We start from the raw sequence: 14,144 nt of genomic DNA, 5'->3' as shown, positions 1-14,144 counted from the left end.
TGCGATCAGCGAATTCATGAGAGGAGGGTACTCTACGAACAGGATCGAGTAGCCCTCTTTGAGAACCTTGACTGTCCAAGGCTCTGTGCCTCTGGCACTCTACCTCTTCCAGAAGAGGGAGAGTCTGGCTCCCACGGGCGCACAAAGGATAGAAAAGTCACTTTTTGGAAGAGGCCTTGGCTGAAGTCCTCTTGCTGGACTTGGCGAGCGTTCCTATCGACCAGTCCAGAAAGCTAAACACTTCCAGTAGTTTAAACAAGTGCTTCACTAGGTGGTCGAACTCTGATGAAGCTTCCCTAGCTGAAGAGAATGCCAAATGTTGAGCCAAGTCTATGAAACCTGAGAAGTCACCTTGGGTAAAGGCAGCACCTCCCAAGGATGGAGCTTCTCTTGCAAGGGGAAAAGCCAAAGGTGCCACGAACAACCAATCCTTTATCTCCTTAAGTGCCTTTCTTGCAGACGAAGGGAGAGCCATTTGAGGTAGGCGCAAACTAGAATCCACTTGGTTTCTCATCAGAAACGTGGAAGTGGACGACACTGGAGCAGCTGGCTGAAAGTGAGAGGGGAAGGTTGACAAAAAATACCTCATCAGGGAAGCAAACGCTGTACGAGAGTCTTTAATTACTTCATCCTCTGTTGAAGAAACAGGAGACAACGTAAGGTCTTGAGAAGGCTTATGGGAAGGGGGAGCCTTATTAAGTAGGCCCAGTACATCTTCTAACTGCTTCTTAATATGAGCGAAAGAAGGATCTTCAGGCACAAGAGCAGGTGAAGAAGACGTAAGTGGGCGTTCCGTAGATGTCGGGCGGTCAGTTGGCGCCAAGCTGGCTCGAGGCAGGCGCTCTAGAGTCCGAGATGGGCGCTTTGGAGTATGAGATGGGCACTCGAAGACTGGGAGGTGCTCTGGCGAACAATCTGGCAACTCATGTGGGAGCCCAGAGAGGAAGAGTGTCTCTTAGAAGGGCACTTAGGAGTTGAGTAATGAAGTTCTGCATGGGAACACTTAGGCGAATGGCGAACAGAGCTGCGCCACGTACTGCAAACTGGTTGTGGACTAGCAAAACGGTCTCTGGCATGCTTCGGTGAAATGGGAGAGGCCTCTCTACAATGACGTCTTTTCAAGGGGCGAGATTTTCCCAGGAAGCGCTAAAAGCGCCTCTTATTCATACTGGAGTCACTATCGGAGTCAGAAGATAACTGGTGGGGGCTCACTGTAATGCCTTTCCAACGGCTGTCAGAACCACAAAGCACTGAATTGGATGAGGGGATGACTGCCCATGGGAAATCCCCACTAACCTCCTTTGGACCTCCAGTATGTCTACTCCCAGGATCAGGGGTGTGTGACAATGACCTTCGTCTGGAAGTGTCAGTGGGACGGACAGCCACCTCCTCCACTGGCACTGACACTGGCACTTGTATCTTTGCACTTCGTCCATAAGGACCTTAAGCGATTCACTCAACTTTGACACAGTATTAACTAAGAGGTCAAATTTACGATCACACTTACTCTCGAGGCTGGCTACGGCATTGGGTTTGGAAGCATAGGAGCCACAAACAGCCTCCTTCCTCTTCCTATCTCTATCTAATTTATCGTGATGAGACCTAAGAACCTTCCATTTCTTTTCATCCCATCCATCACATTCAGCAGAACATTCTTGTCCCTTGCATTTTGCATAGATCATATGACTATCATAGGTTACTTTGGTCATTCGGGTCTTGCAACCCTCCCTACAATAATACTTGATGAACTCGAATTGGACATCATGAAAAAGAAATTGTACATCGGACATCACGAAAAAGAAATTGCAGAAAAATGACTAGGCTACACTGAAAACTACCAAAACAATCAGTAATTCACCAAATCTTTGGGAAAAGCAAAGAAAAAACCTCAAATTCAACCACGAAAACAGACAATACAATGTTCGACACTGAAGCCAGCAGAAAAGAAATGACTATCACTGTTACGCTGTACCTATTGTTCCCCCCCCTACAGGGCAGGGTGGTTACTACACTATAAACAAACGAATCGCTACCGTGAACTTCAAAATTTTTAACTGCCGTGCCAGTAGAAAGTATAGCTATGTAATTACTTGGTAAGTTACACATATGAAAAATAACAATAATAATTAGTCTTGGAAAATAAAAATAGTAAGAGAATGCCAAAGACTAGTAAATAAAGTTGTTGTTGTTGTTGTGGTTCCCAGACTCTGTTATGCCAGGAAGCCTGCACCAGCATAAAGAAGGACACACCACGCTTACTGGATCTGACCATAACTGTGTGGTAGTGTGGATGTTGTGTTGTTGTCTAAGGGCTGCCAAGTTAGGGCAATCTACTAAGAGATGTGTAATTGTGTGGGGACTAACTTGGCAGAGTGGACATATGTCTGTTTGGGTGTTGTCTATGCAGTGTTTGTAGGTGTTTAGTGATTGGTGATGACCACAGCGAAGTCGAGTCAGGTGTACTCTCTCCAATCTTGAGAGCTGTGTTTCTGTACTGCTTATGTTGGGTGGGGGGGTGCCGAGTATTTTGTTGTTGGGAAGGTTATTAAGTGCTTGTCTGGTGAGGTGAGTATGGATGTGCTTTTGTTTTGTGTGCTGTTTGTGGGTGGTGGTATAGAATTCAAGATATCTGTATAGTGTCTGTGTGGTGTATTAGCTATTTGCCTGTGTGTTGGAGGGTGGTCGTGAAGGTAATAGCATGGGCTGTTTGTGTTGTTTATGACCGATGCCAAGAATTGTGTGCCTCTCATGTCTAAGTGTTGCCTGATGGTGAGAATCTTGGTTTCGGCGTGTAAGTGTTCTATTAGTGTGGATTGTGTACTGCCAAGGATGATTCTCAGAGCTGTGTTTTGTATTATTTGTAGTTTGTTTAGTTGTGTGTTGGATATGGCAGGGTGCCAGGCTGGGCTGGCGTAGTTTATTATGGAGCGGATGTATTGTTTGTATACTGTGATGAGCGTTTCTTTTTGTTGTCCAAATGTTTCTTTCACTTTATTTACTCTGTAACTCAAAAACAGACAGAGTAAATAAAGTGAAAGAAACTAGTCATTTAGGAAAATATTTAGTGAAAGAAACTAGCCATTTAGGAAAATATTTAAGAATTAACCTTTGTAAAGGAAATACAGTATGATATTTGGTAACCTCATGAAGAATGCATAGCTACCTGAAAGAGGGACTGACTCATCTTAATAGCATAATGACCATAAAAGTACTTTTGCTTTAGATAAATCCCCTAGGGACAACAAGCCTCTAAACCACAGGTCTTATTATTAATATAGATCTTGGTTCTTATCCCATCAACAGAGCCCCCAACTCTTGAACTGCCAGATTGGAAATTGGATATGAGCTTAAGAGATGTAAACATCAACTGGATAAATTTGCAAAATTTTTCCTTTTAATATAAAAGTTAGCATATCATACAATAAAAATATCTTTTTCTAACCAATCCCTACATAGAAAACACACCAGGACAAATGGCAGGGTATAACAGGTCAGGAAACCAGATTCAAAATACAAACAAGTAAAAAAAGCACCAAATTTTTTTCTGCGCAATCGAGTTTTCTGTACAGCGTATAATCAAGGTAGAGGGCTGTAATTTGGTATGTTTGATGATTGGAGGGTCGATAACCAATGTAACAATTTGCAGCCCTCTAGCCTCAGTAGTTTTAAGATCTGAGGGCAGACAGAAAAAGTGCAGACAGACAGACAAAGCCATCTCAATGTTTCTTTTACAGAAAACTAGAACATAGTTCAAAGGCTTAAATTTAGTTGACTTTCTATTTTACAATAACGTAAAACAACAGCAAAACATTTCAATTGAACTTACTTATAAAAGGTGGGATATCTTTCATATTTCATAGAGTGCATCCCTGTTGCATTATGACGAAGTTTGAGCTTAATCCAGTATTTTTCAAGCTCATCAAAGTTGGTTGACCATCTGCTCTTCAATTTTCTGGAAAGAAAAGGATCATGTAACAACAAATATTTATTTTCTCATAAATACAATTGGAATTTCTCTTTACCAAGCCACAGTTCCTCGCTGGCTGAGCGGGTTCCGTTCTCACCTACCACTCTGTTGGTCGCAGTTCGAATCTCCGACCGGCCAGTGAAGAACAAGAGGAATTTGTTTCTGGTGATAGAAATTCATTTCTCGCTATAATGTGGTTCGGATTCCACAATAAGCTGTAGGTCCCGTTGCTAGGTAACCAATTGGTTCTTAGCCACGTAAAAATAAATCTAATCCTTCGGGCCAGCCCTAGGAGAGCTGTTAATCAGCTCAGTGGTCTGGTTAAACTAAGATATACTTATTTACCAAGCCACTATTAACAACAGCTGACATTCATGGACCATAAATTCCCCTGGATACTTCAGACCTAACCTGTGAGGAAAGAGCTTCTATTAGAAGTAAGGCTCTTGGTTTGGGCAAGGGTTGCATCCTCAGCAGAACTCTGGGCATAGCTGTGACTGAACTCAGCTTGCAATAATGGCATAGCTCTAGTCACAGCTGAAATGAACATGGTCTGGAACCAGAACAGGAGAAAGCTTCTAGACTTGACAGCTACTAGGCAGGAACATACTGTATTACATGGTTACTGCGTGACCAGTACACCTACATTGTAGCATTCTACAAAATGATGAGTAAACAGACACATCACAAAAAAAAAGCCACACAAATACATGTGCACTACATCAATTATGATTAGCAGGCAAGGCTGCATGCAAGCATAAATCACAGGATACAGTAATCAAAACATAATATTACCAAAATACAGCCTATTTACAGCAGCTTCAGTTACAAAATTGTTAAAGGTGCAGAAAAGTACAAACAATGCACCCAAAAATTGCCTGCAGTAGGCAAAGCAATCCCTAACATAAGGGAAAAACCAGTTACAGAATTGTAAAATTACCAAGACCAAAACTAGAAACAGAATATATCCTTTGGAAAATCTGACGAATTTCAAACCAAGACGTGGTAAAGGCAGCACTGACCTCTCAATAGAAAGAAAAAACTGCTTCCTAACTACTCTAAATAACTAATCTTCAAGAATCCAATTTATGTTAGCAGGAGCTAAGGTGGTGTTAAATATCCTACCAACCATTAACTGCTAACCACCAATACCAAAATCCCAACCAGAGTAAACCAAATACCTAAATAACAACAAGATATAATTATAGAACAAGATGAATCTAGCTGAGAAATGGGTTCTTCCTCAAAACCAACATGTACTTACATATTGTCAAAGGCAATGGCAATCAACAGAGTGAAAATCACTTTAACTACCAGAGCTAAAAATTACTTGTGTTACTCGTATCACACAAATACCTCTTTGCATGAGTGAAATTACATTAAATTAAGATGATGATCTTGAAGAAATTAGGTGAAAAACCTTCCGAGGCTGAGGCAAACAAAAGCTGGTGAAAACTGCAAGTACTGCACTCATCAGCAGACAAAAAGCGATCAGTCTAATGCTACACACCAAGGAGGCATGTATCCAATGGCATTTTCTTTAAATGGACTGAACTGTCTCGAGAAATTCCTGGACCAAAATGTGGGTTTGTTGTGGAGCAAAAATAACTTATTTCAATCGATATGTTACATTAATTACAGTACAGCTTATTTCAATCGATATGTTACATTAATTACAGTACAGCGCTGAATAAATTTCATCATCAATCAATCAATCAAATACTCAAAATTGTTTTAACTTATAAAAACTACGGTTTTACAAGAAAAGATTATATGTACAAAAAGACAAACTAAATAATCACTATTGGTGAACCAAGTTTGTAAAATTACTAGTGGTTTTTACAAAAGAAAAGAAAGAAGAAAAAATATAAAAAGTGTCGAAGGTGAGCACTATATGAATTTTTGTTTTCAGATAACGGCATCACTCTAACTTTTTCTGTCATCTAGCCTCTTTGTTCCTTGTACGATAACGTAAAATTATCCTTCTTAAAAATGGCTAAAAAACCATACCCTTGTATTAAAATAACTATACAAAGATTCAGCACAGTATATTTTTGCTAGGCCATAAAGCTGATGATCTTGACTGAAATTATTTGAAATTCATGCACCTTTTTCCTTAACTGGAATATATAGTAACAGGCTGTAATACTGTACTCTTGAAAATACAATTACCACAGTTTTGCTTGGAATATCAATTAATATATCTGTTACTTTAGTCTGGATAAATCTTATTTCATTAAGTGTTTTTTATGGCAGAGTATAGATGCTTGACTTGGCTAACTTAAATCTCATTATTCTGTCTTTATTTTGTTACTTGCTTCGTAAACATACTTCACTATACAATTCAGTTTGAAATTGAAACCAAAACCTATATCCTCCCACGACTAACTCCACATAATGATTAACAGAAAATATTGCTATGCACATATGCAGTTGGTAAGAAAGAAGCATTTAAGCTTGGGCAGACACTTTTCAATATGGGCATGAAACTGAAAGTGGTTAAACATAACCACTGATGGCTAAGTTCTCATATATTTGATTTATATATTTGATTCAGTGGTACGATTAAACTACTTTAATAATGACAAGAAGAGTAAGGAGTATAGATGAACTTTAATTACTATACCTGAACCATGGCTTGTTGGTATAAGAGTCACGTGTTGAATTCAGACGAGCAAGATCTTCCATTGAAAACTTCCTGGTATTCAGCTGAGTCTTGTATGCAACAGGAGCAAATAAAGTCCGGTTTGTAAATTTACTACGATCCCAATACATGCCCGATTCCCAGATCTGAAGAATACAAGCTGCATTAAAACCTATACAGCAAATAATTTGATTTAACTTCTGTAACTGGTTATTCAAGTGTGTACTTTTTAGTCAAGGAACATCATTTTCTTAATTCTTTAAACATCGATTTACCTATTTTGTACATGTGGGTTTCTTAAACATTGTTTTCGTAAATTTTTTCTTATAAACTCATCAATCCTATAAAGAACATACATCTGTGGTCCAAATGTCCCCAGACACAAATATTTTGATATCTTGTTGACAAGCAGCAGAGTGGTTAAGAGTGTTCGCTGTTCATGCGCCCATGGCCTACTCAGCTTCAGTGAATATAAAATGAACACGAATTTAAGGGTAAAATCTTAAAAAATATTTGGTACTAAAATCAATGAAAGCTTACTCGACTGTTTCCAAGGATAAGAGAAAGCACTTCACCCATCATCTGATCTTCAGTGAGAGGTTTGTCAACAACACGAACACCAGAGAAAATTTCAGAGTGGTCTACCACCTGCAAAAAAATAAAAAAAAGGAATGCATAACACCATCATCATCTAAATTACCACTAAACTCCATCACCTTGTATAAAATTTTATTCAATTTTAATATACAGCACTCCACCTAATCCTAGACCATCTTAAAACTACAGAGCAACAAGTTAAACTAAGAATTTGGGAAACCTGGTCTTTCAAGACTAACTTGCTAGAGGGATTATTTACTGTCTCAAATCTCCCTAAATTTCAATTCTAGTTTTATCTCTTTTCCAAATATTTTAGTTTTGGTTACTGGCAGCTTTGTTAATAATAAAGTTCTAGTCATTACAAGCTTTGCTAATTTTCCAGTTCTAGCCATTAAAAGCTTTTATTCAGTTTTACACAGAACAAATTAGGGTCTACATGTCTAAGATGTATGTGGAATGACCATCAGATCCACAAATTGCACATAGCTCGTCATGGGGTAATTTTTATAAGACAAAATTTCCTAATTACAATAATTTAGAACTAAAAGACACATACCCAATTTTGCCAATGACGTCTCATTTTTGTATCGTACTTTGTCCAATGAATTTTATCTCCAAAATTATACCTATTGAATCTTTTCTCCTCAGAATTCAATGGACAGTCAACTTATTCATGTTTGATTACTTCAAAACTTATGCTGTAGATATCTTTAATACTTTGAAAACAATAGGCAGAGTCTTTGGTTAGTTTATACAAAAGTAAGAGAGCACTTAAGGTAGGCAGTGCCTTGATTTGTATTGCATTCTAAAATTAAAGTACAAATTCTTTGATATATTTTGAGAACTAAGATTTTCAACCAACTTTACCAAATACGCTACTTCATCAAAACTGGAGTCCTTTCAATTTCCATCTTACAGCTGTTTGTTTATTTGTGAAATTTGTTCCTTTCGACACTGTAGTTATCAATTTTGGGTTTTGTCATGTCTTCCACAATGCAAACAAACAAATTAACCTAGACTGGGCATCTGCCCTGTCTGTCAAAAGCAATGCTGTTCAACTATATTTCAAGTAAATCTGCCATAAAATAACCACTTAAACATACACTTGACCTTCAGAGCATTAGGGATCAATACTCTCACAAAAGTACAACATGGTTAACTTAAAAAGTTTAAAATGGGATTTTCAGCTTTAATAATAATAATTATAATAATAATTTTAATAATAATAATAATAATAATAATAATAATAATAATAATAATAATAATAATAATATGGACCCTGTGGCAGAGTGGTTTAGTTCATCGATGGACTGGTTAAGCAACATTGGGGCTGGTCAGTCGTTGGATGGGTGACAGCTCTCCTCAGCATTGATTTCTTGGGAAAGGATCTTTACCATAATTTCCTCAGTCTACTCAGCTGTAATTGAGTACCTATTCTCGATGGGGTAGGGTCCAGCTATGGGTTAAATAGCGAAACTCAGCAATGGTGGAAAGAAATGAAAGAATAAATGACGACATAAATGGAACTTCTGGCAACAGAGGAGCTTCGTCCGGCAGCCAGGTGCACAACCCAATCGACGGGGAGGACGGTCAGGTACTTGGAGGTCGTCATCCAGCAACTGACCACCACAATGACAGTAACCAGCAACCAGAGACTGGAGCTACACAAGCAAACCAGAAGAAGAAATGGACAAGAGACGAAAATAAGGAAATTTGGAGATGCTACATCAGAAGCAACCTGACAGAAAGAGGATACAGAAGAAGACTGGTCAACATCTGGAATGAGAGAGATAACAGCCCTCAAACAAAACAGAGGCTGGCAGACCAGGTAAGGAACATAAAGAAAAATAACTGGCTCTACACAACAGAAAGTGAGGAACTGGAAAGAAATAACACCCAGCAATGAAGGACAAGAAGATGAACTAAGAGATGATGACACAGAAAATGACAGGAATGATGAGCTACCAAACAACGACACACGAGAAAACACCATAGATGTAACACAGAGGTCGGAATGGGTGGAAAAGATCAGACAGTGGATGAAGCCAGATAGAGAAAGAACACAGATTCCCTCCATGAAAGCCTACAACACAAAGAAACTAAGGGAAAAAACATGTGAAATTAATGAAATAATGAGATTAATCCACACCATAGTATCACAGAAACAAATAACCTGGCATATGCAGGAGCAAGACTAGCAGTAGAACTCATGGGGATACAAACACCAACACTGCCATCACAACCAACCCAACAGAAACCAAAACAGCAACTGCCTTGGAAAAGGCACCTGGAAAAACAAATCATGGCAATGAGATCTGACTTGAGTAAACTGAAAGAGGTGGCAGAAAAGAGGCTAAGAAGCAAGAAACAAGAGAGGAACTGAATGAGAAATGCAAAGTACAGGAGAAGGGACTAAACAACACAATAGAAGATATAAAACAGAGGCTTACGGGTATCGGCGGGGTCAGGGATTAATTTTGAGTGATGGTGTTCAAACTTCCACAGGTGCTACCTCTAGTTTGACCAAAGATGCATACAAAATTTCAGGTGAATTGGATGAAAACTTTTTTTTTTTAACGAATATTTTCTTTTAAACATAACATTTTTTGTTTTTTTTTTAAAGTACAGTGAACCCCTGTATTCGCGGGGGATGCGTTCCACACACAACCCCCCCCCCCCCCCGCGAATAGATCAAATCTGCGAATGCTTAAAACCCCTCTAAAAACACTTAGAACTGCCCATTTTGATAGCTTAAACCAAGAAAAACCCTGTAAAAATGCTTATACCTGAGTATTTTAATAGTTTTATCACAAAAAGTGCATTTATTCATGAAAATTATATGAAAATACAGTAATTAGTGAATATTTCTCAATGAAAAATACCGCGAATGGGCGAATTTTCTACGAATGATGGCTAGATATGTTCCACAGAGAAACCCGCGAATGCGTGAGTCCGCAAACCATGAGAACGCGAATACGGGGGGTTTACTGTACATCTCCTTCTTTATTTATCATTCAATTTAAAAACAAAAGTAATGGCAGAAAGTTTAGTTCCTATCAAATAAAATGGCAAAATCAAAAATCTAATATGTGATGTATGCTATTTTAAAAAAATATTTTAAAAAGTGCAATAAAAAATACCATAAAATTATATATTAAATCTTGGTAAAAAAAATTTTTTAAAGAAAAGAGAAAAATAAATTTGCCGATGTGTTCTCTCACTATCCTTGTTCAAATTGCTTTTTAGATTTTTAAAATCCATTCATAAATAAGGGAGTTTTTGGAATTTGAATGTAGAAAAAGTAAGTTTGAGAAAAATGCAAAGTTTTACTAACCATTTATTTTGCTTTTAGAAGCATATAAAGTTTCTTGGAAAAACCTACAAGGCACTTGTTCCCCTCTCTTTTATAAGAGATATATTATTCCCTCTAAAAAAAAAACCTTTATCACTTAAAGAAAATAGTTTATATTATTTTTGGGGGTTATCATAGAATGCCACTCTACTCTTGTGCTGCCAGGTTTTTAGGAGGCTAATGAGCCCCTCCTTCATATCCTCCTTTTGATGTTCTTTGCACCTTTTGCTTTCTTGAATGCATAGCAGCCATTCATTTCCTGATCTTCTCTTTCATCTGAGGTCTTTCAGGCTTTCTCCTGTCGTTTTTCTCATAATAGGCAGCAATGAACTTGCTGCATAGCCGATACCATGTTCCAATCTTTATCACCGTGCTATCACTCAATTTATTGAGTCCTCCAAGCTTACTCCTAAACATAACTTTGTTTGTTGTTGTTACATATTTCAAAACATACTGTGTATCTTTTTCAAGGCCATAAGACGAAAGACAATCCTCTTCCAAACGTGGTTCATGCATTCTTCCTTAAGCACTGGATATGGAGTGCCATAAGGACCAGTGCCCTCATTCAAACTGCATACTCCTTTATATGCTGTCAAATCCCCTTCACCAACAAATACTTTATACATGAATTTCCTGTCTAGTGATCTTTGCCACAATGCGAGAGCACCAGCAGCTTCCATATCTCCAGAAGCTACGTCAGGGACAGCAATTACATCTTGAAATTGGTCATTCTCTTCCTCCTCCCCGTCCTCATCATCAGATAACTTCAAAACAAAGTCGTTGGTGCCATCATCATCATCTTGATATATTTTTGCAAGGGAATAATAGATTTCACTCGGAGCGAGCTTCGTAATAGGAAGTGCTTGGCATCTCCTCAGCACAGTTGGTTGGTGGCAACTTGTGAGAAGCCACAACATTAGCTGTGTCTATACTTTTAGCTTCAAGATAAGTTTTGATATTGCGAGCTTGCTTCCCTTAAACACTAAACTTCTTTTTGGCATGTTGGTAATATATAAATACACAATTGACGTCCAAAAGTCCAAGGAAGTGTTGCAATGGATTGAAAATAACAAATACACAATTACATCAAAGAAATATAAGAATTCTCTCTTGGGACAACTGGCTCGCATTATTCAGTCCTGGGAAGAGTTGCCAACTCTATCAGGAAAACATATTGTATGGCATACGAAAGAATACTCTATGAAAAGAAATACAAATATCTGAAGAATGAATGCAAAATGAAATAGTAAAACCACCCCTACCCAAACCTTTAATTCTCTACTTGGGTTTGGCCTTTAAATTAGTCTTTAAACCGTTTAAAAGGCTTCGTATCGATATTATCTTACGCGTGGCAATGGCCGGGACCCAGATCTGTGGAAATATGACGATAACTAATTTTCATGAATTTGAGCCAATATCACCAAAATCGCAGGCCGCCAATATCCTTAAAGCCAAAGCACATGAGATCCAACAGCACATGAACAGGAATAAAGAATACCAACAGAACAAACTCTTCGGAACCAACCAGAAAAGACTACAAAGCTAACTAAGAGGGGAAGACAACCACCAGAAAATTCCTGAAGCCGAACCAAGCAAGAGACTCTGGGAAAACATATGGAACAATCTGGTATCACACAACAAACATGCAACATGACTCCAGGAAATCAAGGCAGAAGAAATGGGGAGAATAAAACAAAGATTCACCGAGATCACGACAGACACAGTCAAACACCAACTAAAGAAAATGCCCAACTGGAAAGCCCGAAGTCCCGATGAAGTCCATGGATACTGGCTCAAAAACTTCAGGGCCCTACACCCACAAATAGCAGAACAACTCCAGCATTGTATCACAAACCATCATGCGCCCAAATGGATGACCACAGGGAGAACATCCTTAGTACAGAAAGACAAGAACAAGAGAAATATAGCAAGTAACTACAGGCCTATCACCTGCCTACCAATAATGTGGAAGTTACTAACAGGTATCATCAGTGAAAGGCTATACAACTACCTAGAGGATACAAACACCATCCCCCACCAACAGAAAGGTTGCAGAAAGATGTGTAGGGGCACATAAAAATGATATTTTAATGATAAAATAAGGTTTGTTCATACTTACCTGGCAGATATATATATAGCTGTATTCTCCGAAGGTCCGACAAATTTCAAATTTCATGCGGCTGCACGCAGTGGCCGGTCAGGTGGTTAGTACCCATTCCCGCCGCTGGGAGGCGGGTATCAGAAAACCATTCCCATTTTCCATTCAGATTTTCATAGTGCCGTTGTCTCCTGAGGGGAGGAGGGTGGGCACTACAAATATATATCTGCCAGGTAAGTATGAACAAACCTTATTTTATCATTAAAATATCATTTTGTTCATGAAACTTACCTGTCAGATATATATATAACTGAATCGCACCATTGGAGGTGGGCAGAGACAGCATAGGATTGAGAAACAAAACAATGTAGATGATTACACATCTTGGTTCCTTACCTTTTAGCATAGCTGACTTCGTGATTACTGTCACCCAAGTCTGCGTCTGCTTTACTGGAGTTTCCAACGAGGTAGAGACCTATATGGTTGGAGAGTTCCAGACGATCTGTCAACGGGGACGTGACCACTATGTGACCAGATCGTAGCCCTCAAGAAGGAAGCAAAGAGACAAAAATAACCACCTGACCTACCAAACATCGTGACTAGTTAAAAACTAAGGAAAAGGAAGACTGCCCCCACAGTCTACCCACAACCATAAAAACACAACCAAAAAATTTTAAAAACTATTCCTAACCATACATTAAAGGATAGGATGGGTACTGCCTCCTTCTCCCAAGATCGTACCAGCCTGAAACGTGAAGGTCCCAATGAACAGCAAGACTCATACACTGTTCTTACGTCCTTTAGGTAATGAGAGGCGAACACAGAATGACTTCTCCAATAGGTGGCATTCATAATATCGTTCAGAGCCATGTTCTTTTGAAAGGCTACTGACGTTGCAACAGCCCGAACCTCATGCGCTTTAACTTTCAAAAGTTCAAGTCACTCTCCTGACAACTCTTATGCGCTTCTTGAATGGTGGACCTCAAGAAGAAAAGCCAGCGCATTCTTTGACATGGGGACGTCAGGTCTTCTCACCGAGCACCATAACCTATCCATAAGACCTCTCGACTCTTTTGTCTTGTCCAAGTAGAACTTTAGAGCCCGAACAGGGCATAGCAATCTTTCTGGTTCCTGACCCAGAATACCCGCCAAACCTTTCAATTCAAAGGACTTGGGCCAGGGGTGAGACGGGTTCTCATTCTTGGCAAGAAACGCGGTTGAAGAAGAGCACACCGCATCGTCTCCTTTAAAACCAATTGACTTAGATATTGCATGAATCTCACTGATTCTCTTTGCAGTAGCGAGAGCAACTAAAAATAATGTCTTCTTTGTTCGTCCCTCAAAGAAGCAGCATGATGAAGGGTTCAAAAGGGTTTTGCATCAGGAACTTAAGAACTACGTCCAAATTCCAAGATGGAACCAAAAACTGATGCACCTTAGTCGTCTCGAGCGACCTAATGAGGTCATGTAGGTCCGTATTGTTGGC

General features: G+C 39.0%; 1 protein-coding gene across 1 annotated transcript in view; it reads right to left on the bottom strand.

The window, feature by feature from the left end:
• The window catches only part of LOC136826378 (uncharacterized), a 102,263-nt gene that overhangs the window by 29,786 nt on the left and 58,333 nt on the right, over positions 1–14,144 (bottom strand). Inside the window, exons 8-10 of the mRNA XM_067083637.1 lie at positions 7,152–7,259; positions 6,594–6,757; positions 3,827–3,952 (exon numbers count right to left, since the gene is read on the bottom strand). Of these exons, the coding sequence (XP_066939738.1) occupies positions 3,827–3,952; positions 6,594–6,757; positions 7,152–7,259 (398 nt within the window). The remainder of the gene's footprint in view (positions 1–3,826; positions 3,953–6,593; positions 6,758–7,151; positions 7,260–14,144) is intronic.

Source organism: Macrobrachium rosenbergii, chromosome 40 (assembly GCF_040412425.1).
Source record: "Macrobrachium rosenbergii isolate ZJJX-2024 chromosome 40, ASM4041242v1, whole genome shotgun sequence".
NCBI lineage: Eukaryota > Metazoa > Arthropoda > Malacostraca > Decapoda > Palaemonidae > Macrobrachium > Macrobrachium rosenbergii.
This window is presented reverse-complemented; position numbering and strand designations above follow the sequence as displayed.